This window comes from Oncorhynchus masou, chromosome 9 (assembly GCF_036934945.1).
Source record: "Oncorhynchus masou masou isolate Uvic2021 chromosome 9, UVic_Omas_1.1, whole genome shotgun sequence".
Lineage (NCBI taxonomy): Eukaryota > Metazoa > Chordata > Actinopteri > Salmoniformes > Salmonidae > Oncorhynchus > Oncorhynchus masou.
In genome coordinates this window covers 63,171,189-63,198,438 of record NC_088220.1, presented here as the reverse complement: position 1 = coordinate 63,198,438, position 27,250 = coordinate 63,171,189, and the positions used below count along the sequence as shown (strand labels likewise).

General features: G+C 44.4%; 2 protein-coding genes across 2 annotated transcripts; one reads left to right on the top strand and one right to left on the bottom strand.

The window, feature by feature from the left end:
• Nucleotides 1-7,067: 7,067 nt before the first annotated feature.
• On the bottom strand, nt 7,068-13,841 carry zgc:174895. The gene is made up of 6 exons (XM_064972712.1): nt 13,713-13,841; nt 11,194-11,203; nt 10,926-10,987; nt 8,055-8,229; nt 7,337-7,432; nt 7,068-7,162 (listed from the first exon to the last, which is right to left on the bottom strand). Exons 1-6 carry the CDS (start codon nt 13,839-13,841, stop codon nt 7,068-7,070), a joined length of 567 nt encoding a protein of 188 aa, XP_064828784.1.
• Nucleotides 13,842-22,295: 8,454 nt separating this feature from the next.
• Nucleotides 22,296-27,191, top strand: LOC135546439 (uncharacterized). Its single transcript, XM_064974861.1, has 4 exons — nt 22,296-22,928; nt 23,061-23,193; nt 23,382-23,516; nt 24,355-27,191. Exons 1-4 carry the CDS (start codon nt 22,358-22,360, stop codon nt 26,018-26,020), a joined length of 2,505 nt encoding a protein of 834 aa, XP_064830933.1. The 5' UTR covers nt 22,296-22,357; the 3' UTR covers nt 26,021-27,191.
• Nucleotides 27,192-27,250: the final 59 nt, after the last annotated feature.

Below are 27,250 nucleotides of genomic sequence, written 5' to 3'. Positions count from 1 at the left end.
GAAACGTCCTCTCACTGTCAACTGCGTTTATTTTCAGCAAACGTAACATGTGTAAATATTTGTTTGAACATAAGATTCAACAACTGAGACATAAACTGAACAAGTCCCACAGACATGTGACTAACAGAAATTGAATAATGTGTCCCTGAAAAAAGGGGGGGTCAAACTCAAAGTAACAGTCAGTATCTGGTGTGGCCACCAGCTGCATTAAGTACTGCAGTGCATTTCCTCCTAATGGACTGCACCAGATTTGCCAGTTCTTGATGTGAGATGTTACCCTACTCTTCTACCAAGGCACCTGCAAGTTCCTGGACATTTCTTGGGGGAAGGGCCCTAGCCCTCACCCTCCGATCCAACAGATCCCAGACGTGCTCATTGAGATTGAGATCTGGGCTCTTTGCTGGCCATAGCAGAACACTGACATTCCTGTCTTACAGGAAATGACACGCAGAATGAGCAGTATGGCTGATGGCATTGTCATGCTAACAACAAGCTCAGTCCAATGATGCTGTGACACACTGCCCCAGACCATGACGGACCCTCCACCTCCAAATCGATCCCGCTCCAGAGTACAGGCCTCGGTGTAACGCTCATTCCTTCGACGATAAATGTGAATCCGACCATCACCCCTGGTAAGACAAAACCGTGACTCATCAGTGAAGAGCACTTTTTGCCAGTCCTGTCTGGTCCAGCGATGGTGGGTTCGTGCCCATAGGTGACGTTGTTGCCGGTGATATCTGGTGAGGACCTGCCTTACAACAGGCCTACAAGCCCTCAGTCTTCGCGACAGTTCCACAGGTGCATGTTCATTAATTGTTTATGAGTTCATTGAACATGGGAAACAGTTTTTAAACCGTTTACAATGAAGATCTGTGAAGTTATTTGGATTTTTACGAAAGACATGCTCATGAAAAGGGACATTTTTTTGTTGTTGCTGAGTGTACTTGATGGAAGCACCTTTGGCAGCTATTACAGATGTAAATCATTTTTAATAAGATTCTACCAACCTTACACAACTCTTAGGGTAACATTGTTATGTACTTGAGTGAAGACCCAAAAGCGGTTTTAACAGAAAACAGTTCTTTTAATGAAAAAACAGGAACGGCATAGATCCTCTTCCGACGTTGTCAAATAGAACAAAAGAACGTTAGTAGAGTGCAGGATGCACCTGCCAGGCAGACTCCGACAGGATAGGACAAGGTGGAAGCAAACGAGACGATAGCTTGCTTCTGGCATGAAAAACACAAACAAGAATCTGACACCGAAAGTAGCAGGAACAGAGAGAGAAATAGAGACCTAATCAGAGGGGAAAGAGAGAACAGGTGGGAAAGGGTGAATGAGCTAGTTAGGGGAGATGTGGAACAGCTGAAGAAGGAGAGACAGAGAAGGTAACCTAATAAGACCAGCAGAGAGAGACAGAGTGAAGAGAAAGGACAGGAACAGACATAATAAGACATGACAGTACCCCCCCCACTCACCGAGCGCCTCCTGGCGCACTCGAGGAGGAAACCTGGCGGCAACGGAGGAAATCATCGATCAGCGAACGGTCCAGCACGTCCCGAGAGGGAACCCAACTCCTCTCCTCAGGACCGTACCCCTCCCAATCCACTAGGTACTGATGACCACGGCCCCGAGGGCGCATGTCCAAAATCTTACGAACCCTGTAGATAGGTGCGCCCTCGACAAGGATGGGGGGGGGGAAGGACGAGCGGGGGCGCGAAGAACGGGCTTAACACAGGAGACATGGAAGACCGGGTGAACGCGACGAAGATAGCGCGGGAGAAGAAGTCGCACTGCGACAGGATTAATGACTTGAGAAATATGGAACGGACCAATGAACCGCGGGGCCAACTTGCGAGAAGCTGTCTTAAGGGGAAGGTTCTGAGTGGAGAGCCATACTCTCTGACCGCAACAATATCTAGGACTCTTGGTCCTACGCTATTAGCGGCCCTCACAGTCTGCGCCCTATTACGGCAAAGTGCCGACCTGACCCCCTTCCAGGTGCGCTCGCAACGCTGGACAAAAGCCTGAGCGGAGGGGACGCAGGACTCGGCGAGCTGAGATGAGAACAGCGGAGGCTGGTACCCGAGGCTACTCTGAAAAGGAGATAGACCGGTAGCAGACGAAGGAAGCGAGTTGTGGGCGTACTCTGCCCAGGGGAGCTGTTCTGACCAAGACGCAGGGTTACGAAAAGAAAGACTGCGTAAAATGCGACCAACAGTCTGATTGGCCCGTTCGGCTTGACCGTTAGACTGGGGATGAAAGCCGGACGAGAGACTGACGGAAGCCCCAATCAAACGGCAAAACTCCCTCCAAAATTGAGACGTGAACTGCGGGCCTCTGTCTGAAACGACGTCTGACGGAAGGCCATGAATACGGAAAACATTCTCGATAATGATCTGAACCGTCTCCTTAGCAGAAGGGAGCTTAGCGAGAGGAATGAAATGAGCCGCCTTAGAGAATCTATCGACAACCGTAAGAATAACTGTCTTCCCCGCTGATGAAGGCAGTCCGGTGATAAAATCTAAAGCGATGTGAGACCACGGTCGAGAGGGAATGGGAAGCGGTCTGAGACGGCCGGCAGGAGGAGAGTTCCCAGATTTAGTCTGCGCGCAGACCGAACAAGCAGCGACAAATCGACGCGCGTCACGTTCCCGAGTGGGCCACCAGAAACGCTGGCGAATGGAAGCGAGCGTACCCCGAACGCCGGGGTGGCCGGCTAACTTGGCAGAGTGGGCCCACTGAAGAACGGCCGGACGAGTAGGAACGGGAACGAACAGAAGGTTCCTAGGACAAGCTCGCGGCGACGGAGTGTGAGCGAGTGCTTGCTTTACCTGCCTCTCAATTCCCCAGACAGTCAACCCGACAACACGCCCCTCAGGGAGAATCCCCTCGGGGTCGGTGGAGACCTCAGAAGAACTGAAGAGACGAGATAAAGCATCAGGTTTGGTGTTCTTTGAGCCCGGACGATAAGAAATAACAAACTCGAAACGAGCGAAAAACAGAGCCCAACGAGCCTGACGCGCATTAAGTCGTTTGGCTGAACGGATGTACTCAAGGTTCCTATGGTCAGTCCAAACGACAAAAGGAACGGTCGCCCCCTCCAACCACTGTCGCCATTCGCCTAGGGCTAAGCGGATGGCGAGCAGTTCGCGATTACCAACATCATAATTACGTTCTGACGGCGATAAGCGATGAGAGAAAAACGCGCAAGGATGGACCTTGCCGTCAGAGAGGAGCGCTGAGAAAGAATGGCTCCCACGCCCACCTCTGACGCGTCAACCTCAACAACAAACTGTCTAGAGATGTCAGGTGTAACAAGAATAGGTGCGGATGTAAAACGATTCTTAAGAAGATCAAAAGCTCCCTGGGCGGAAACGGACCACTTAAAGCACGTCTTAACAGAAGTAAGGGCTGTGAGGGGAGCTGCCACCTGACCGAAATTACGGATGAAACGACGATAGAAATTCGCGAAGCCAAGAAAGCGCTGCAGCTCGACGCGTGACTTAGGCACGGGCCAATCAATGACAGCCTGGACCTTAGCGGGATCCATCTTAATGCCCTCAGCGGAAATAACGGAACCGAGAAAAGGGACAGAGGCGGCATGAAAAGTGCACTTCTCAACCTTCACATAAAGACAGTTCTCCAAAAGGCGCTGGAGGACGCGTCGCACGTGCTGAACATGAATCGGGAGAGACGGTGAAAAAATCAGGATATCGTCCATGTAAACGAAAACAAAAATGTTCAGCATGTCTCTCAGGACGTCGTTAACTAGTGCCTGAAAGACAGCTGGAGCGTTAACGAGGCCGAAAGGAAGAACCCAGTATTCAAAGTGCCCTAACGGAGTGTTAAACGCCGTCTTCCACTCGTCCCCCTCCCTGATGCGCACGAGATGGTAGGCGTTACGAAGGTCCAATTTGGTGAAAAACCTGGCTCCCTGCAGGATCTCGAAGGCTGAAGACATAAGAAGAAGCGGATAACGATTCTTAACTGTTATGTCATTCAGCCCTCGATAATCCACGCATGGGCGCAGGGACCCGTCCTTCTTCTGAACAAAAAAAAACCCCGCTCCGGCGGGAGAGGAGGAGGAGACTATGGTACCGGCGTCGAGCGATACAGACAAATAATCCTCGAGAGCCTTACGTTCGGGAGCCGACAGAGAGTATAATCTACCCCGGGGGAGTAGTTCCCGGAAGGAGATCAATACTACAGTCATACGACCGGTGTGGAGGGAGAGAAGTGGCCTTGGAACGACTGAACACCGTGCGCAGATCGTGATACTCCTCCGGCACCCCTGTCAAATCACCAGGCTCCTCCTGTGAAGAAGAGACAGAGGAAACAGGAGGGATAGCAGACATTAAACAGGTCACATGACAAGAAACATTCCAGGATAGGATAGTATTACTAGACCAATTAATAGAAGGGTTATGGCGCACTAGCCAGGGATGACCCAAAACAACAGGTGTAAAAGGTGAACGAAAAATTAAAAAAGAAATGGTTTCGCTATGATTACCAGAGACAGTGAGGGTTAAAGGCAGCGTCTCACGCTGAATCTTGGGGAGAGAACTACCATCTAAAGCGAACAAGGCCGTGGGCTCCCTAACTGTCTGAGAGGAATGTCATGTTCCCGAGCCCAGGTCTCGTCCATAAAACAGCCCTCCGCCCCAGAGTCTATCAAGGCACTGCAGGAAGCAGATGAACCGGGCCAGCGGAGATGGACCGGAAAGGTAGTGCAGGATCTTGAAGGAGAGACCTGAGTAGTTGCGCTCACCAGTAGCCCTCCTCTTACTGATGAGCTCTGGCTTTTACTGGGCATGAGGTGACAAAATGACCAGCGGAGCCGCAGTAGAGACAGAGGCGGTTGGTGATTCTCCGTTCCTTCTCCTTGGCCGAGATGCGGATACCCCCAGCTGCATAGGCTCAGCATCCGAGCCGGCGGAGGAGGGTGGCAGTGATGCGGCAGGTGGCAGTGATGTGGAGAGGGGAGCAACGGAGAACGCGAACTCCTTTCCACGAGCTCGGCGACGAAGATCAAACCGTCGCTCTATGCGAATAGCGAGAGCTATTAAGGAGTCCAGACTGGAAGGAACCTCCCGGGAGAGGATCTCATCCTTAACCTCGGCGAGGAGACCCTCCAGAAAACGAGCGAGCAAAGCCGGCTCGTTCCAGTCACTAGAGGCAGCGAGAGTGCGAAACTCAATAGAATAATCCGTTATGGATCGATTCCCCTGACATAGGGAAGACAGGGCCCTGGAAGCCTCCTCCCCAAAAACAGAACGGTCAAAAACCCGTATCATCTCCTCCTTAAAGTCCTGATACTGGTTAATACACTCAGCCCTCGCCTCCCAGATTGCCGTGCCCCACTCACGCGCCCGTCCGGTAAGGAGAGAAATGACGTAGGCGATGCGGGTTGTGCTCCTGGAGTAAGTGTTGGGCTGGAGAGAGAACACCACATCACACTGAGTGAGGAATGAGCGGCACTCAGTGGGCTCCCCAGAGTAACACGGCGGGTTGTTGATCCTGGGCTCCGGAGACTCGGAAACCCTGGAAGTGGGCGGTGGATCGAGGTGGAGTTGGTGAACCTGTCTTGTGAGGTCGGAGACTTGGACGGCCAGGGTCTCAACGGCATGTCGAGCAGCAGACAATTCCTCCTCGTGTCTGCCTAGCATCGCTCCCTGGATCTCGACGGCGGAGTGAAAAGGGTCCGGAGCCGCTGGGTCCATTCTTGGTCAGATTCTTCTGTTATGTACTTGAGTGAAGACCCAAAAGCGGTTTTAACAGAAAACAGTTCTTTTAATGAAAAAACAGGAACGGCATAGATCCTCTTCCGACGTTGTCAAATAGAACAAAAGAGCGTTAGTAGAGTGCAGGATGCACCTGCCAGGCAGACTCCGACAGGATAGGACAAGGTGGAAGCAAACGAGACGATAGCTTGCTTCTGGCATGAAAAACACAAACAAGAATCTGACACCGAAAGTAGCAGGAACAGAGAGAGAAATAGAGACCTAATCAGAGGGGAAAGAGAGAACAGGTGGGAAAGGGTGAATGAGCTAGTTAGGGGAGATGTGGAACAGCTGAAGAAGGAGAGACAGAGAAGGTAACCTAATAAGACCAGCAGAGAGAGACAGAGTGAAGAGAAAGGACAGGAACAGACATAATAAGACATGACAAACATACTGTATATCCATTGTTTTTGTCAAAAGTGCTCAAGCTCAGTAAATTTGGTTGGGAATCATTGATGGACAGCAATATTCAAATATTGTCTTGTTTTTCTTTAAACAGATTTAAGTCAGGACTGAGACTGGACTATTTAGAAACAGTCAACACCTCCTGGAAGGCCATTCTGTACATATTTGGCATTACATTTTGGGTAATTTTTTTAATCCCAGGGTTAGGTTTTTAGAAGACTGAGGTAATGTAATGGGCTATGCTTACATTACATTTAAAAAAAAAATCCAAACAAACTATCACGCCCTGACCTTAGAGATCCTTTTTATGTCTCTATTTTGGTTTGGTCAGGGCGTGAGTTGGGGTGGGAATTCTATGTTCTTTTACTATATGTTTCTATTTCTGTGTGTTTGGCCGGGTGTGGTTCTCAATCAGAGGCAGCTGTCTATCGTTGTCTCTGATTGAGAACCATAGTTAGGTAGCTTTTTCCCACTTGGTTTTTGTGGGTAGTTGCTTTCTGTTTTTGTGTCTGCACCAGACAGAACTGTTTCGGTTGTTCTCTTTGTTGTTTTGCTATTCAGTGTTCAGTTCAACTAATAAAAGATGAACACGTACCACGCTGCACCTTGGTCCTCACCTTCTTCCACCAACGGCCGTTACAGAACTACCCACCACCAAAGGACCAAGCAGCGTGGAAAAGAGGACTGGACATGGGAGGACATTCTAGACGGCAAGGGATCATACACATGGGAGGAGATCCAGGCTGGAAGGGATCGCCCCCCATGGGAACAGCCAGGAGAGCGGAGGCAGCAGGAAAAGGGAACCGGCGATACAAGGGAACACGGCTGGCAAGGAAGCCCGAGGGGCAGCCGCCCCCCGAAAAATTTGGTGTGGTAGAGTCAGGTTGGAGACCTGAGCCAACTCCCCGTGCTTACCGTGGCAGTCATGGGACTGGTCACTTCCTCGCTCTTCTCAATGGCCACAGCAGCAACACCTGCAAATATGCATTACTTTTACTTGATAATAATTAAGGTAGAAGAAAACTTTAAAATATACCGTTGTGATTAAAGTATATATTTTTTGCACTTCTCAGTGATAAAACAAGTTAAATTAAGTCTAGCCTACCTACAATGAGACACATTGTCTGGCACTGTGATTACACACTGACCTACAACAGTCGCTCCCTGCCGCTCCACCAGTTTGATAGCAGCCTTCGTGGTTCCTCTGGTCTCTATCCACTGGTCCAATATCAGCACCTGTAGCCCTGAAGCACAGAGACAGACCAACTAGTGGTTGTGGTTGTGTCCCAAATGGCACCCTATTCCCTACATAGTGCATTACTAGCTCTATGGGCACTGGTCAAAATAAGGGAAATCGGGTGCCATTTGGGATCTACACCGCATTTCTATTCAAACTCCTAACTCACAGTATGCACACTGCCAGTCCTACTGAGATACAGTACAAAACCCATTCAGATAATCACCTTGAAGGGCAAATGTTTCCTTAAATATTTGCTATACAGAGTAGGGCCCTTGGTTCCTGCACCAACACTAGAGGGCATTATGTCACAGGAAATAAGAGTGGTTATGTCTGGAGGGAATGAGGCCATGGTTGCATTCATTGAAACAAATACAAAGTCAGAGCCAAAACAGGCCGTACTGCCTCTTTGCTTGTGGGTTCATTGAGCTTGTCTATCACACTGTATGTTGTCCATTGCTACATTCATGTTAATGAGTATGTCTCTTTATCCTTCACCTCAAGATTCTACAAACAAGGCAGGACTCTTGAAACCTTAGACGAGTGGTGTCCGTTTATTGGCCATAGACTCAAAATTGTGACTTATTCACCAAGGAAAGCTATCCTGACAGATGGTGATGGTGACTCACCTGGCCTTAACACATCCAGGCGAACCTCCACCATCTTCTCTCTGTCTGAGTAGTCACTGTACTCTTGGCTCTGGGTTTGTATGCTCAGGTGTCCTGCTTTGCAGATAGCCAGAAAGCCCTTTCCAAGGGTGGTGGCCACAGCCGATCCTGAAAAAAACCAAGATAAAAATGACATCTTAGAAACAGCACAGATACACTGTTATTGTATTGATGAGATTGTGAGTTAATTTCACCAATCAATTTTCTCTCAGAAGAAATTGAAGTGATTGAAGTGACAGCAGCGGTACTGTATGATACAATATGATACTTCCGGCGCCGACAGAGATGGCCGCCTCGCTTCGCATTCCTAGGAAACTATGCAGTATTTTTCTTTTTACGTGTTATATCTTACATTTGTACCCCAGGTAATCTTAGGTTTCATTACATACAGTTTGGAGGATCTACTGAATATAAGTGCAACGTCAACTCACCATCATTACGACCAGGAATATGACTTTTCCGAAGCGGATCCTGTGTTCTGCCTTCCACCCAGGACAATGGATCGGATCCCAGCCGGCGACCCAAAACAACGACGTCGTAAAAGGGGCAAACGAAGCCAACGTCCAGTCTCTTGACAACAAGGTTGATGAAATCCGAGCAAGGGTAGCCTTCCAGAGAGACATCAGAGACTGTAACGTTCTTTGCTTCACAGAAATATAGCTCACTCGAGAGACTCTATCGGAGTCGTTCCAGCCAGCTGGTTTCTTCACGCATCGCGCAGACAGAAACAAGCATCTTTCTGGTAAGAAGAGGGGCGGGGGGGGGGTATGCCTTATGATTAACTAGACGTGGTGTGATCATAAAAAACATACAGGAACTCAAGTCCTTCTGTTCACCTGACTTAGAATTCCTCACAATCAAATGTCGACCACATTATCTACCAAGTGAATTCTCTTCAATTATAATCACAGCCGTATATATTCCCCCCAAGCAGACACATCGATGGCCCTGAACTAACTTTATTTGACTCTATGAAAACTGGAAACCACATATCCTAAGGCTGCATTCATTGTAGCTGGGGATTTTAACAAGGCTAATCTGAAAACAAGACTCCCTAAATTCGATCAGCATATCGATTGCGCAACCAGGGCTGGTAAAACCCTGGATCATTGTTATTCTAACTTCCGCAACGCATATGAGGCCCTCCCCTGCCCTCCTTTTGGAAAAGCTGACCACGACTCCATTTTGTTGCTTCCAGCCTACAGACAGAGACTAAAACAAGAAGCTCCCGCGCTCCGGTCTGTTCAACGCTGGTCCAACCAATCTGATTCCACGCTTCAAGACAGCTTTGATCACTTGGATTGGGATATGTTCCGCATTGCTTCCAACGACAACATTGACGAATACGCTGATTCGGTGAGCGAGTTCATTAGAAAGTGCATTGACGATGTTATACCCACAGCAACAATTAAAATATTCCCAAACCAGAAACCGTGGATTGATGGCAGCATTCGCGAAAAACTGAAAGCGCGAACCACTGCTTTTAACCAGGGCAAGGCGACCGGAAACATGACCGAATACAAACAGTGTAGCTTTTCCCTCCGCAAGGCAATCAAACAAGTTAAGCGTCAGTATGGAGACCAAGTAGAGTTGCAATTCAACGGCTCAGACACAAGAAGTATGTGGCAGGGTCTAGAGTCAATCACGGATTACAAAAAGAAAACCAGCCCCGTCGCGGACCAGGATGTCTTGCTCCCAGACAGACTAAATAACTTTTTTGCTCGCTTTGAGGACAATACAGTGCCACTGACACAGCCGCTACCAAAACCTGCGGACTCTCCTTCACTGCAGCCGACATGAGTAAAACGTTTAAACGTGTTAACCCTTGCAAGGCTGCAGGCCCAGACGACATCACCAGCCGCGTCCTCAGAGTATGCACAGACCAGCTGGCTGGTGTGTTTACGGACATATTCAATCAATCCTTATCTCAGTCTGCTGTTCCTACATGCTTCAAGAGGGCCACCATTAATCCTGTTCCCAAGAAAGCTAAGGTAACTGAGCTAAACGACTACCGCCCCGTAGCACTCACTTCCGTCATCATGAAGTGCTTTGAGAGACTAGTCAAGGACCATATCACCTCCACCCTACCTGACACCCTAGAGCCACTCCAACTTGCTTACCGCCCCAATAGGTCCACAGACGACGCAATCGCAACCACACTGCCCTAACCCATCTGGACCAGAGGAATACCTATGTGAGAATGCTGTTCATCGACTACAGCTCAGCATTTAACACCATAGTACCCTCCAAACTCATCATCAAGCTCGAGGCCCTGGGTCTCGACCTCGCCCTGTACAACTGGATACTGGATTTCCTGACGGGCCGCCCCCAGGTGGTGAGGGTAGGTAACAACATCTCCACCCCGCTGATCCTCAATGCTGGGGCCCCACAAGGGTGCTTTCTGAGCCCTCTCCTGTACTCCCTATTCACACACGACTGCGTGGCTTGTCACCAAAAGCACTCACAAACTTCTACAGATGCACAATCGAGAGCGTCCTGTCGGGCTGTATCACCGCCTGGTACGGCAACTGCTCCGGCAACACAACCGTAAGGCTCTCCAGAGGGTAGTGAGGTCTGCACAACACATCACAGAGGGCAAACTACCTGCCCTCCAGGACACTTACACCACCCGATGTCACAGGAAGGCCATAAAGATCATCAAGGACAACAACCACCCGAGCCACTGCCTGTTTACCCCGCTATCATTCAGAAGGCGAGGTCAGTACAGGTGCATCACAGCAGGTACATAGAGACTGAAAAACAGCTTCTATCTCAAGGCCATCAGACTGTTAAACAGACACCTCTAACATTGAGTGGCTGCTGCCAACATACTGACTCAACTCCAGCCACTTTAATAATGGAAATTGATGGAAATTGATGTAAAAAATGTATCACTAGCCACTTAAACAATGCCACATAATATAATGTTTACATACCCTACATTACTCATCTCATATGTATATGCATATACTGTACTCTATATCATCTACTGCATCTTTATGTAATACATGTATCACTAGCCACTTTAAACTATGCCACTTTGTTTACATACCCTACATTACTCATCTCATATGAAAATACTGTACTCGATACCATCTACTGCATCTGGCCTATGCCGTTCTGTACCATCACGCATTCATATATCTTTATGTACATATTCTTTATCCCTTTACACTTGTGTGTATAAAGTAGTAGTTGTGGAATTGTTAGGTTAGATTACTCGTTGGTTATTACTGCATTGTCGGAACTAAAAGCACAAGCATTTCGCTACACTCACATTAACATTTTTATTTTATATTTTACCTTTATTTAACTAAGCAAATCAGTTAAGAACAAATTCTTATTTTCAATGACGGCCTAGGAACAGTGGGTGAACTGCCTGTTCAGGGGCAGAACGACAGATTTGTACCTTGTCAGCTCGGGGGTTTGAACTTGCAACCTTCTGGTTACTAACGCTCTAACCACTAGGCTACCCTGCTAACCATGTGTATGTGACAAATAAAATTTGATTTGATTTGATTCTATATGGGTGTCCCTAATAAACTGGCTGATGAGTGTATAGTTGTTGCATAAGTTTTCACCCCTTTGTTTAGGCAAGTCTAAATTAGTTCAGGAGTAACATTTGGCTTGACAAATCACATAATAAGTTACAGGGACTCACTGTGTGAAATAATATATACATATATATAACAAAACATTTTTTTTTTAAACTTTTACCCCTTTTGCTCCTCAATTTTATGATATCCAATTGGTTGTTACCATCTTGTCCCATCGCTGCAACACCACTATGGAGGCGAAGGTCGAGGGCCATGTGTCCTCTGAAACATGACCCTACAGTACCAAGCCACACTGCCTCTTGACACAATGCTTGCTTAACCCAGACACTAGCCGGACCAATGTCTCCGAGGAAACACCTTCCAACTGGTGACCGAAATCAGCTTGCAGGCTCCCGGCCCGCCACAAGGAGTCGCTAGAGTGGGATGGGACAAGGAAAATCTCAGCCGGCAAAACACTCCCCTAACCCGGATGATGCTGGGCCAATTATGCGCCGCCTCATGGGTCTCCCGGTCATGGTCGGCTATGACACAGCCTGGGATCAAACCCGGGTCTGTAGTGATGCCTCAAGCACGGTGCCTTAGACCGCTGCGCTACTCGGCATGCAAAATAATAGGGGTTGACATGATTTATGAATGGCTACCCCTTCCTATGCCCCCCATTACATTTAATCTGTAAGGTTCCTCAGTGAAGTATTGCATTTCAAGCACAGATTCAACTACAAAGACCAGGGAGCTTTTCTAAAGCCTCATAAAGAAGGGTGGTGCTTGGTGGATGGTTAACAATAACAAATCATACATTGAATATATCTTTAAGCGTGGTCAAGTTAATAATTATGCTGTTGATTTATGTATTAAACCACCCAGACATCAAAAATACAGTCGTCATTCTGAACTAAGCTGCAGGACAGGAAAGAAAAATGCTCAGGGATGGCACTATGAGGTCATTGATCATTTTAAAACAGTTATAGAGTTCAATGGTTGTGATGGGAGAAAACTGAAGATAGATCAACAACAACATTGTAGTGACTCCACAATAATGACCTAAATTACAGAGTTAAAAATAAGAATACAAATCTACAGAATAAAAATATTCAACAATCCTGTGCATATGCAACAAGGCACTAAAGTAATACTTCAAAAAACACGGAAAAAGAATAAACTTTTTGGCCTAAATGTAAAGCCTTCTGTTTGTGGTAAACGCAACACATCACTGAGTAACTGCCTCCTTATGTTAAAGCATGGCGGTGGCTGCATCATGATATGGGTATGCTTGACATCAGCAAGGACTGGCTAGTTGTTCAGGGTAAAAAGAAACAGGATGGAGCCAAGCACAGGCAAAATCCTAGAGGAAAACCTGCTTCAGTCTGCTTTATACCAGACTCTGGGAGAGGAATTTACCTTCCAGCAGGACAATAAATTACAACACAAGGCCAAATCAACAATGGAGTTGCTTACCAAGAAGACAGTGTTTCTGAGTGTCCAAGTTACAGTTGTGATTTAAATCGAATTGAAAATCTATGGCAGGATTTGACAATTGCTGTCAAGCCATGATCCGCAACACCTTGACAGAGCTAGAATTTTAAAAATAATAATGAGTTGCACAATCCAGGTGTGCAAAGAAGACTTGCATCTGTAATCACTACCAACGGGGTTTCTAGCATGTATTGACTCAGGGGGGTTAATACTTATCTAATCAAGGTATACAGTATTAGTATTATATTTTTCATTAATCTTTATAAAATGTTCAAATATTTCTTCCACTTTGATATGACAGAATGTTTTGGCTAGATCGTTGACAAAAAAATGGACAAATCCATCTTAAATCCCACTTTGTAACACAATGAAATGTAAAGAAATCCAAAGAGGGGGAATACTTAGGATACCCACTGTACTGTTCAGTTAACACATCTTTTAATACCTCTTGAAAGGCAAAAGTACTCTCCTGGGAATACATCCCAAGAATTTGTTGACCCAGAAATGTGAAATACAACTGCTAAAAGCCACTCAACACTCACTCTCACCTTCTTTGGACAAATGGACCAGGAAATTAAAGGTATATCACTAGTACCTGGGAATTACAGTAGAGTCTTGATTGGTCCAACCAGGCAAAAGTTGGTCCTTTGGTGTTTGGTGCCATTAGGAAAAGGTACCAGCCTTTCCCCCTGTCTGTTGGAACAGCCAAAGCGTCCATTTGTAGTAACAGTCCACACAGTTAGAGGCAGAGGAGCCTGGGCTGTGAATCTGTCTGCTGACCTGGCCACCCATATCAGGTTCCAGGGAGTGTGCCAATGTGTAGACCATGCCACAGAGTACATACTAACATGGAGGCCTTACAGAGCTCTACTCATTATCATTAGCACTAGACCCTGATATTGTTATTGCAACATTTCTAATATTATTTTTTTTAAGTAATGCAACCTGAATGAAAAGTCATAATCCAGTTTAAATCAATGTCAAGACACATTTTAGATTGCAGAATCAAAATTCACATGTAGTCTCCTTAGTTAAATTAAATACACAATTGGAGCAAAAGTTAACAAGATTGGTTAAAATGAAAATATAATCTTTATTGCAATAATATGATGTATTCCGCTCAATTAGAACAGAAGATTACTCTAAAATATGGCTAAGATATTTGAAAGTTTGCTTTTTTGTAATGATAAAACAAACAAAAAAATAAAACATTTTTTAGAAAAATTACGCAATAGTTCTAATGCTATAATGTTGTTAAAAGTTAACAAATGTATCAAACAGCTTTAATCATGAATATTTAAATAGACTTACAACGCTGTCTTGTGGTGGATATGTGAAGATACTGTGCGTACAAATAACTTTGGTGAATCCCAAACATAGATAATGATTAGAAGCCTTTAGTGGCCAAAAGGCAGTTTTGGCACGGGAAGCGCCATTGGCTTCCACCATACTTCCACCATTTTAAAGTAATCAAAGTAGTCAACTGGGTGGGGATTCCTATGGGTTGTGGCTCTGCCCATGCTGTCACAGATGCTATAATAGCACAGATATAAAGATGAGTCCTCTATCTATCTCTATCCCAAACCAGCCCCTCTCCCTTACCAACTCGTTTGGAGGGTCCTACGTGTCATGTGTTGCTGTCAAAACTCAGAGGGTGACGCCTCGATCAGACCGACAACGTCATTGTGTTTTGGTACACCTGAAGTACAATTATTTCCAATGGAATGCTGTGTTTATCTTGCACACAGATTGTCTGTTATATTGACCAGATACTCATGTGTACGCTCTAACAATGGAAATACATTTCTTTCAAAATGTAAGGCATTCGAGAGTGGGCCAAATCAGGTGGGTCCATTCTAGCAAATGAGATGGCTGATATGCATGTGAACGACAGACACAACTCTGATATAAAGTGTTTTTTCTCAAAGTTGCCAGGGTGTCACGCATCCTAGTTATTTCAGTACACTCGTAACAACCTAAGCATTAGGAGACTTATAATCGATCGAATAAGTCACACCAAGCAAATAAACCATTACATGTTTATTAACCAAATTCAACATTCTCATTGACCAACAAGGAAAACAACATTGAGTCCCCTGACGCTTATGATGACTTTGTGCAATTGCACCGTCCGCAATCGCAGGGCTCTCCAGAGGGTGATGCGGTCAGCCTAACGAATCACCGGGGGCGCACTGCCTTCCCTCCAGGACATCTACAGCACCCGGTGTCACAGGAAGGCCAAGAAGATCATCAAGGACCTCAGCCACCCGAGCCACGGCCTGTTCATCACACTACAGCTACAACCCCGCAGCCCCTGCGAGGCAGGGGGGTTGGGGGCCCCCAGAGCCCATGCAGGGGTGTGTGGTATACCAGTGGTAGCTCGGCGAATAGGCTGTGGCTCGGGTTCGCTGCATCTACGATAATATATGCAAATATGTGTACATGACCAATAAACTTTGATTTGATTACAAAAACTCCTCCATTTGTGTGCTTAAAAAATTTAAAAAATGCCACCTGACGAATTTTGGGTCCTGTTATCGCTCTTGCTTCGCCTCTTCCTCTCTGCCTTTCAGCATTGAGTTGCAGAGGCAGTTTCAGTGCATTCTGTGTTCTGTGGATCATAAGGATCTATCCAAAGTATGCATCAAATTGTAAGCGTAGAGTTAACAGAAATAGTAGCAAAAGGTGAATGTTGAACTTCTGTTGCACACATATCCAATAACAATTTTGAATTTCATAATGAAAAAAGTTTGACTTCAGAATTTATTAGGCAGCATTGATGTAATTATGCTGTCGGTCTGATCGAAGCTTGACTTCCAGAGACTGGCGAGGGAGATCAACAAGCCTTTACTATTCTGCTAGCGTCACTTTTCTATGGTAATGAGGAAACCTTCAAAATGAGAGCCAGCATTTCAAAACATTGCAGGGTGGATAACGCATTAAAAACGATATTACATTATAATCAATTTAGATTTTTGTGCTTAATAGCAAATGCAAAAAGGTATTTATGGAGAATTTAAGGAATTTTAAGACCACTTGAGAAATACAATGTTCAGACTGGTATGTTGACAATATTGGGCTTAATAGTGAAAAACATGTTTTATTTGTGCCCATATAAAAGTGGGGTTGGGAGTACACAGTAGGGTCTCTAGAATCTTTATATTGTGTCATTTCATGGGGCACTGAATAATACGGTGTGTTGCTGGCCTTTATCTAGACCCATTCCATAGGACACAACGCAAATCACTGCATATAAAATATATATTGGCTTATAGTGAGAAAAAAAACATGATTTGTGCCCATGTAAAAGTGGGATTGGATGTACTCAGTAGGGTTTGTATAATCTATATATGGTGTTATTTCATGGGGCACTGAATAATAAGCCAGTACGAAAGAGAATTTGAGGATAAATAACTTCCATTTCAGAAATACCTGTCATTACAGCATCTGGCAATGCATGGGGGTTGTTGTGGTGGATGTGACACTATACTATGAATTATCTCATCAATGCCCCCATTTTAGGAAACAGTCAGATGGTAGTAATTGTGGTGTTTATGTGTGCTTGTTTTCTAAAGCAGTCAATGTGAATACGCTTTGTCACAATGGCATACAAGACTATGTTTTACATTAGTTATCAGACGGGAAATGTCTTTATTCATAGAAGTTAAGGTTTTAAGCTTTACGAATATAACAGACTCATGTAATGCATTTTAAACTGTACATAAAATACCTTTGCTGACCTTGATAGATAATCATCACAATATAACATGAAAATGATATTGTCTTTGAAATATAGTTAATAGGCGTATGCCTGTACTCTACACAATAGATTTGAACATGCCAGTATTGGTGTAAACTTTCTAAAGAAATGCTGGTATAAATGATTGGTTGCAATGCTGTATAAAACAGTTATACTACACTAGAGTGAGATTTTTTTTCCGATATTCCCAAAGTTTAGTATGTCTTTGGAGGGAAACCTTACAATATATAAATCTCAGTAACAGTTTAACATCTTAGGCTTGTGTTTGGCTGCTCGGCCATAGAAATCCATTTAATGAAGCTCCTGACCAACAGTTACTGAGCTAACCTTGCTTCAAGAGGCAGCTAGGAACTCTGTAGTGAGTGTTGCAACAGAGGACAGATAATTTTTACGCACTACGCGCTTCAGCGCTCGGGTGGTCCAGTTCTGTGAGCTTGTGTGGCCTACCACTTTGCGGCTGAGTCATTGTTGCTCCTAGATGTTTCCACTTCACAATAACAGCACTTACAATTGACTAGGGCAGCTCTAGCAGGGCAGAAATGTGACAAACTGACTTGTTGGAAAGTTGGCATCCTATGATGGTGCCACATTAAAAGTCACTGAGTTCTTCAATAAGGCCATTATAATTCCAATGTTTGTCTATGGAGATTGCATGTCTGTGTGCTGGATTTTATATACCTGTCAGCAACAGATGTGGCTGAACTAGCCAAATCCACCAATTGATGGGGTGCATTTCTGTGTTTTTTATTTAGCTAGGAAAGTCAGTTAAGGACAAATTCTTATTTTCAATGACAGCCTAGGACCAGTGGGTTAACTGCCTTGTTCAGAGGCAGAACAACAGATTTTTTTCTTGTCAACTTGGGGATTCGATCTTGCAACCTTTCAGTTATAAGTCCAACACTCTAACCACTACTAACCACTAACCACTATCCCTGCCGTTGGGATAGAATTTTGCTCTGGAGCCTGCAGCCTTGCTGGCTTGGTCAGAGGCTATCAAAGGGCCTAATTAGCCCATACACATGCAATCATTTTCACTCCCTCTGCTTTGGGACATTTGTGCAAATGGTGGGGGCATGTGAACAAGCAAATGGAGGCTCGAAGTGCCCGAGGAAGGAGAAGGGGGTAATTTGGGTCTCAGCCTAAATTCTCTTACTTATACTTTGGTTTAAGAATGTTTCATTTTCATTAACTCGAAAGTTATTAAGACTGCAAAACCACTTTTGGTGAGTGAACCAACCCTCTTGCATTTTTTTATATAACAGTAACCCCTTTAACTCTATCACACACATCATAAATTGATTATGGATGGGGGAAAGAGCAATCATATAAACTGTGAGGCAATAAGGTCAAACATATACTGACAGAAGTAACATTTCAAAGAAATGTATAAAAAAATGCATTAACTGTCAAGCAACACTCATCTTCTCTCCGTTGTGTCAAGCAGGGTTGTATTAGTGATGTCTCTGAGCTTTGATGAGGAGGCGCATCTGACTCCTCCTTGACACATCATGTCTTCATCTGGATGCTCAGGAATAGTCTGGACTTTTGGTACCTGCAATACCATGTGTAAATATACTGTAGTTCAAAACCATTGGTAGAAATGTGAAAATATGAATTAATGAAAATTGTAATGCCATAGAGATCCTATTAATCTACTAGAGGGGCTTTGTCATACACCCTCAAAGTTCTAGAATGGAGTGAAACTGGCAGCCGTATTGGTCAGGGAGATATCCAAACCAGTCTAATTGGAATGAATGGCAGTGGAGGCATAATCCAGATTTTACTAATGCAGGGAGGAAACAAGTAAGGCGTGCCAGAAAGTATGTCATATAATTATTGACACCCTAAAATATTGTCATATAATTATACATACAGTTCATACAGGTTTTATACCAATGTTCTGTATAAATAGCCTTTCTAATATACGTAAACAGGCCATAAACACTTTGAGTGCTACTATACATTATATTTACAAAAGTATGTGGACACGCCTTCAAATTAGTGGATTAAGCTATTTAAGCCGTTGCTGAGAGCTCAGTGACTTTCAACTTGGCACTGTCATAGGATGCCACTTTCCAACAAGTTAGTTCGTAAAATGTCTGCCCTGCTAGAGCTGCCCCAGTCAACTTTAAGTGCTGTTATTGTGAAGTCGAAACGTCTAGGAGCAACACAAGTAGGACACACAAGCTCACAGAACAGGACGAGTGCTGAAGCTCGTCGTGTGTAAAAATCGTTTGTCCTCGGTTGCAACACTTACTACGGAGTTCCAAACTGCCTCTGGAAGCAACGTCAGCACAATAACTGTTCGTCAGGAGCTTCATGAAATGGGTTTCCATGGCCGAGCAGCCTCACACAAGCCTAAGATCACCATGCGCAATGCCAAACATCGTCTGGAGTGATGTAAAGCTCGCCGCCATTGGACCCTGGAGCAGTGGAAACGCATTCTCTGGAGGGATGAATCACGCTTCACCATCTGGCAGTCCGATGGACGAATCTGATTTTGGCACATGCCAGGAGAACGCTATCTGCCCCAATCGATAGTGCCAATTGTAAAGTTTGGTGGAGGAGGAATAATGGTCTGGAGCTGTTTTTCATGGTTTGGGGTAGACCCATTAGTTCCATTGATGGGAAATCTTAACGCAACAGCATACAATGACGTTCTAGATGATTCTGTGCTTCCAACTTTGTGGCAAGAGCTTGGGGAAGGCCCTTTCCTGTTTCAGCATGACAATGCTCCCGTGCACAAAGCGAGGTCCATACAGAAATGGTTTGTTGAGATCGGTGTGGAAGAACTTGACTGGCCTGCACAGAGCCCTGACCTCAACCCCATCGAACACCTTTGGGATGAATTGGAACACAGACTGCGAGCTAGGCCTAATCTCCCAACATCATTGACCGACCTCACTAATGCTCTTGTGGCTGAATGGAAGCAAGTCCCAGCAGTTATGTTCCAACATCTAGTGGAAAGCCTTATCAGAAGAGTGGAAACTGTTATAGCAGCAAAGGTGGGACCAACTCCATATTAATACCCATGATTTTGGAATGAGATGGTCCACATACTTTTGGTCATGTGGTGTATTTACAACTTGTCTAAGTCCTATCATCAACTGATTCCAGCCAGTGTATGACTGGGGGTTGACTGCATTTTTGTAAATGGAATGTTGGCATATTGGCAGTTAATTTGAAAGATTTATGGAATCTTCCCTCTAAAACTGACTGGCTAGCTAGCTAACAAACGTACAGTGCAGATACATTCTTTAAATTAATTATTTTAAACAATATCACAGCACAAGCAAACCATGGTTGACTAACTCCCTGACCAAAATGGCTGGCCTTTATGCCATCATAAGGTTAATGTCCATTCTAGTATTTTAGTAATTCCTAATTCTATGCCGAATGCCATCTGGTCAATAATGTTCCCTCACCTGAGAAAATATCCTTTTGCATCTCCATGGACAGTCCCTTATCAATCTCAACTCCTCCTCTCTGCTCACAGTCAAAGAGTGTCCTGAAGGTACACATCCCATTAGACTATCAAAGTATGAGAAGAAGCTGGAATTCATTAACTCATTCATAAGGGGGTTTAGGTAGGCAGGCTGCACCTGTGCTATGCGTGTCTAGGTGAGTATACACAGCCAAAGGGTGAGTGTCTCTAGGCCTACTCAGTTGTTTGCCTACTCTGTGACGCCATAGTAAGAATGGAGAAATCGACAGAACCTTCCATTTAATACAATTCAATTTAATAGAAAGATAAATAAATGTGTGTTGTAGGCAGATTGTATTACCGTGTCTCATTTGTTTGTGCGTAACAGTGTGAACGTTTTGTAATACAACGTGTGCGTATTAGTGTGAATAATTTCGTTTTATCAATCATTTATTATTGTCACTTTCTATTAAAACTCTTATTCTGATAATACCAACTGTAACTATTTGCCTATTAAAAATGGATTATAAAGGCTTTGTTATATAGTCAATGGAAAGGTCCCAAGGCTATCCAAACGGATTACCAGCATATAGGCAGACTTTTATCAATGTCAAAATGTAATACCAATGGAAACAAGGTATTTGATTTATAATATCTGGAGCACAGAAGAATTATTGTTTTCCACCCACTTAATCTTTACAGTAATGAGCATTCAATTAACCCAATGGCTTTTCCAAGGTTTAGTCGAATGTTGCCTCAGGTGATTTTGCATCATTTCTCTCCACCTTCTAATAACAATCCGATTCCAGTGCATTTGCGGAGAATACAAAAGGCCCACGACTCTCCTGGAAGCTCATGGTAAATTCTGCCTTGTGACATAACAGTGGGCTGATTAGAACTCACCGCGGATTTTTGTCTTGACTACTGACTGCACATGCAGACCCAGATAATTGGGTGAAATATTTAATAGTTCATAAAACCTAATAAAATGTTGCCAAAGAAGTATATGTTGCAATATTTAAAATGCATAGTCCGTTTTTGTCAAAAGAGTTCCATTACATAGTTAGCTACTTTAATAGATGAATTACCTGCCCGTACCACCATGCAGTGCCAGTCCAAATAAATGACCCCATTCGACACTAGGGCAACATTTACGCTTGGCCCGGATACAGTAGTGCACCCTCTGACATGACCTCAACCTCAGCTCTCCATCCTCCATCGTTAGTAGGTTTCAACCCCCGAAAGAACATTAATTAAACCCAGCTTGCTCATACATGCTGCTGAGAGAGCGCGGATTGCGTGCACGATTTGCAAACCTTTCCATTCTAGAAAAAGAAAGACGTTTGTTTCGACATTCTAATTTAGGTCACCACCAATGCCTTTTGTGGAAACTAAAAGATGTCAAATCCGCCATCCTTTTTACCATGGAAAGCGCGAGAATAACCTCCCCCTTGCTTGCAGCGTCACCAAAATTAAATCTCGATTATTTTTTTAATGAAAAGGTGCACGGGAAGGTAACTTGCGGTCAGCGCACCGCAGAGTAGCCTAGGCTGGCAGCAGTAGTTCACCCCATCCTATTAACCCTATAGGTTCTTCTTTCTTTGATTATTCGCCTATAAATAAATTGAATGCGTATAAGAGACAAAGACGCAAGCAAAAATGTGCCTTGTTAATATACTTTCCTGTAGTTATTGTCTGATTTGGATGTAACAAAATTCAGGCACAAATAGACTGATCATTTTCGTGTTGAACTTCTAGTAATTGTAGATTAGCCTTGTTTTTATGTTTAAATTACTAAACATCAATCTACGCAGATTCTGAAATTAGACCGACCACACAGTCTCAATGAATTCTGTTGAAATAATGGAAAGTGTTTAATCGTCCACTCAAGGGGTACATTTTGTGTGTCAGACCCCTCCCATTATTGTCAGTCATCGTATTAATAATCGCGCCACTAGAAGTGTCATTATAAAGCCGGGTTTGGCGAGAGCCTGGGAACAGTAGTGGTGCTCTCTCAGTGCGCGTGGTGCTGAAAGTGCCATCTGAAGTAATGTGGTCGGTATTTTTTTTCTTTCTGTCTTATCTGGACAGAAACTTTGTCAAAGGACAATTCCCCAATTATTCCCTAGATGCAGAGAAACAGAGTAAAGATGTGTTTTTCATGCTCAACAGCACATTCTGTGCCAAAATGTCAGGCATGGGGGGAAATTGCTTTTACCAAGTGTCAGACGGAATTGAGGAGGTGCGCTCCGTGCGTGACCCCGCAGGTAATCTGGTGGATTGCTCAGTAACCATCAACCAGATGCAGGTGAAGTCGTTCATGCATGTGTGCAGATTAGGACTGAAGCACCAGAGAAATAACCCAGGAGATATGGAGTTTAGTTTTACAGACATGGCAGAAGCCAAATACAACTGTCAAGCGTTCCAAAGGACATCAAAGCGCACGACGGTCACCACGGAGAGGATAGCCGCGCCAACAGCACATACACCGAAGGAGACGAGAGAGAATTATGTCCAGGAGGATGGCAAGCAGGTGATACGGAGATCCAAGCGAGGATTCACTTATCCTGGAACCCTGTGGTGTGGAGCTGGCAACATGGCTGATAATTACGATCACTTGGGTAGGTTGCGTGAAGTTTGATATTATTCTGTATTCTAGATGCATGATTAACTATTCTGAACTCATTTAGCCATTCAACTGTTTCTCTGATGTTGGTTTGTTGTGTTTTTTAATATACACTCTCTATTTGTAGGAGAGTTCACAGCGACTGACAGTTGTTGCCGCGTTCATGACTACTGCCCCTACGTCATCCATGCGTTTTCCTCAAAGTACGGCTATACCAATTTCAAGTGGCATCCCCTTAGTCACTGTGACTGCGATAATGCGTGAGTTGCCTCCACTATAGTTGGAACGCCTTTTTTGTTTATGAGCTTCATACACTTGAGTAATTATGTTAGACAGTTAATGGCTGAAACCAATTATATGACTGTCAAACCACTGACTGTCAAACCATCCAAACAGGTTACAGTAAGCTGGAGTGGCACATTTTCTCTTTGTCACACTGTCTATGCAGGTTGAAGGAGTGTCTGAGGAAAGTCAATGACACCTCCTCCAGGGTGGTTGGTCAGGCTTTCTTCAATGTCATTGAGGTGCCCTGTTTCCAGTTCATATATGAAGAGCAATGTGTGGAGCGCCACTGGTATGGCGTGTAAGTACAGTATTTACTGTAGATTCCAATAATGCGCTTACAAATCAAATAAAAGTTTATTGGTCAGATACACAGATTTGCCGGTGTTATGGCAGGTGCAGTGAAATGCGTATGTTACTAGCGCTAACATGCTGACCAGACCGGACACGTTGCGTGCGCGAGCGTCGCAAAATAAATTTAGAAATCCATATTATTTAATTATTGCACCCACACTGCTCTGCGATGCCACGGGCTAAAATAGAACTCCTTTCTATTTCTATTTCTGAAAGTCCTGCCTCTCCCATCTCCTCATTGGTTTATAGAAGCAGGTACCCACGTGCCATCTACTCATTGGTTATACCCACGTGGGTGATTGAAAGTAGAAATGTTTTGCCGGTAGTCGTGGTAAAAGGGTAAGTTAGATGTCAATCACCATATAAATTCAAAGATAAAAAAGCTTGGAAGGAAGAGCGATGACTAGAAATGATTCGGCTAGCTAATTAACGTTAGCTAGCAAGTGTAAGCTAACAAGCTAAATTGCCATACATGTTTAATGCTTTTCGACCTGTTCCCAAATTAATGTCATTGGTTCAGAGTTTGTTTTGATATTTTAACCTGCCTGTCATGATCGCGTTTGGTGTGGGGGGGCAGAATACATTTATGCACGATAGCGCACGACCGCACACGCGCGCAGCCAGTTTGGGTTCCGTGTAACAGTGAACTAGAATGTCTTGCAAATACAATTCAAATAATAACAAAATCAAACAAGAAATAACAATCCAAAGCATTTTTAAGTGGCTTTGAAGTACACTACAGGGAGCACATCTTAAACCTCTCTCCATCTCTGTTATCCACACAGGTGTAAAAAGTATGACAAGCTCCTGGTTGCAGTACCCAGAGAGTCCATCCTGTATGATTTCGGAGGCATTGACGTTATTGATGTGCTGACTGTGGCTCCTCTGGTACAGAAAGAGACAAAGAAAACAGGCATAGAGCAGGACAATACTGAAAGCACAACACAGTCCACTGTGTCCGGCTCCCAGACCACTGGCCCCGAGGAGCCCTCTCTCAGCAACATGGTCACCGCAGCTGAAGACTTCATCAAATTTCTGGCCACCGTCTCCACCTCTCAGGGCTCGGCTACAGACACCACCAAAGGAGAGACACAGACCTCAGAGAAGAAGAAGAGGAAGAACACTGCAGGGAAAAATAAGAAAAATAACAAGAAGAGGAAAGGGAAAGGAAAAGGGAGAAAGAGGAAGCAGAAAATCAACTCAGTCTCAAAAGGAGCAGAGGAAGGGACAATGGTTAGTCCTACCAAAGCAGCGGAAGCTGTCGACAAGAGTAACTTTGTGAATGGGCCTGAGAATGTTGACCAGTTGAACAGAAATGTCAACCGTTTCAGTGATGGTGAAGTAGATCGTGGAGGGAAAGAGGAGCTTTCTAATGATGTCATGAGAGATGAACCACATGTAGATGAAGAAAGTGCTGCAGATGCATCTGTCACCTCAGTCACTGCTGTCAAGAAGGAGCAGACAATGCTGGAAATCCCGGATCTGATGGATCCCAGAGAAGCAGCGTCTCTCTCTGCAACCACTGGCACACCCATTGTGACCACACAGAAAACCAAAAGGAAGAGGTCAAGAAAGGGGGAAGGGAGGAAAAAACAGAGCAACTTAACGCCAACTGTCACCCCTAAAGGAGTTGCACACCATACCGCCATTAAACAGGTCCTCCCAACTTCCACAACAGAGAGCTCTGGCACCCCGACCAACAGTACCAGCACTGCCATAATCTCTGCAGATCAGTCTGTGCAACAAAGGTTAGAGAACCACAGTGAAAAGGGCCCTGTTACCACTACTGCCGGCACCCCCATTGTGACTTTTATCAAAAGCAAAAGGCACAGGTCGAAGGAGAGAAAGGAAAGAAATAAAAGGAGGAAAATCACTTCCACTCCTCCCATGGTGGCTGTTACTCTCAGAAACCTCACTGAAGAGGATTTTGCAGTGATCACTACTGAGAGCACAAGTGCTCCAGCCGTCACCACCATCACTACTGTTAGCACTGCAGGGCAGCCAGTGTCACACAGACCAGAAAGTCACAATGAGAAGAGGTCCAATACCACTACGACTGTAAGCTCGACTTTGAGTGAGACCAAAAGGCACAGGCCGAAAGAGAGAGAGGGAAGAAAGATGAGGGGAAAAATCATACCACCTCTTTTGGCTGCGGGAACATCTCTGCAGAATCCCACTGAAGATGCCCTTCGTACAGTCACTACTGACAGCACTGGTGTACTGAACATCCCCACAACCACCACTGTAGTCGCTGCAGAGCAGGCAGAGACACTAGCGCCACAGAGCATAGGGAGTCACAGTGAAAAGGGACTTCTCACCACAACAGCCAGCGTCCCCGTTGTGACTGGGAGAAGACAACGCTCAAAAGAGAGGGAGGGTAGAAAGAAAAGTAAAAAAGAGGCCATAACCACTGTTGTCAAAGATGAAGTTCTTATCCATAATGAGAATTAAACTAAACTTGAAGAAATAATGACAAGTATAAGTCTGACACCCTCAGCGTCAGCAATTTCATCCAAAGTTGATGAAGTAGGAGAGTTCAATCTACAGGAATCTGAGAACTACAGAGAACAGGCCCTCTTCCCTGTGCAGACCAGCACACCCACTGTAAGTCCAATAAATTCCACTGTCCAGAAAATAGGAGAGAGACTAGGTAGAAAGAAAAGGAGAAAACCACCACAATGAGACTCATACTAACAATATTTCTAGTATAGATTAAAAAAATGCAATGATGTCCTAGAAGACTAGCCAAGCTCGTGACTATCAGAAAAACCTGCTATGCAGACTCAGACGTGGGTGTATTATGTGTTAGTCGTCATCTTGTGTGTTTTGTCAAATCAACATTTGTGCCACTATTCAACAGGAATTGTAACAAGTGCATGAAGGATCAGGATAATGTTTTGTAATAATATATATATGCATTTAAACACCAATGATTAATAAAAATAGTGGAAAGAAGCATATATTGAGTGCAATGAATTCTAAAAGTGATGATTTCATTAATAACCCATTCCCTTTTGTACATGTATACTGTATACTGCATATACTGTACTGTACTCCCAAGACAGCAGTGAATATTTAATAAGGAAGAAATTAAAGAATTCCAAGTTCAGGGAGTTTGCCATTTCATCTGCTTACCCGTAAACTGCTTACTTGTACTTTTCTGCAAACAATGCTTGCCATACTGTATACACAGACAGGCTCCAAGCCAAGAAAGCTGAGCCTTCTTCCAGGTTTAAATACTTTTTCCTTTGTTCTGTGTGGGACTTTGGACCTCTAGTCTCTTCCAATGCGATATAAGGCATTTTGATGAAAGGGGTCACATTCTTCAAAAAGGATTACGTGCTCACTGTGAACTCTATTCTCCCCACCTAAATTAGGGTTGTAAAGAGCCTGTAACACTGAGGCTCAAATCCCTCAGCTGAGTCTCACATGCTACTCTGAGGAGTTCTACAGAATGAGATTGACATATTATACTGTAGCTTACTTTAGAGAGTACAGACACATATGTTTAGAATAAGTTCTGTAATTATGTCCAGCAGTTTATGGAAGGTGCACATCATTTTTTGGTATTTCCCACTTAAAGAAAATGAACATAAACAGCTTTAGGCTTTCAAACATGCAATTTCTGTTTCTGTTGTTTGTTTCTTGTCTGTTGTTTCTTGATTTAATTGAGCTAATTTA

Bases quoted from the DNA above. Each gene is read 5' to 3' on its own strand.
- LOC135546439 (XM_064974861.1), top strand. From the start codon at position 22,358: ATGTGGTCGGTATTTTTTTTCTTTCTGTCTTATCTGGACAGAAACTTT. The intron at 22,929-23,060 runs GTAGGTTGCGTG...CTCTATTTGTAG, and splicing joins TGATAATTACGATCACTTGG to GAGAGTTCACAGCGACTGAC. The intron at 23,194-23,381 runs GTGAGTTGCCTC...CTGTCTATGCAG, and splicing joins CACTGTGACTGCGATAATGC to GTTGAAGGAGTGTCTGAGGA.
- zgc:174895 (XM_064972712.1), bottom strand. From the start codon at position 13,841: ATGGACGCTTTGGCTGTTCCAACAGACAGGGGGAAAGGCTGGTACCTT. The intron at 8,230-10,925 runs GTATGTTGGCAG...GCTGTTTCTAAG, and splicing joins AAGTGGCTGGAGTTGAGTCA to ATGTCATTTTTATCTTGGTT. The intron at 7,163-7,336 runs GTCAGTGTGTAA...GCATATTTGCAG, and splicing joins GCAGGGAGCGACTGTTGTAG to GTGTTGCTGCTGTGGCCATT.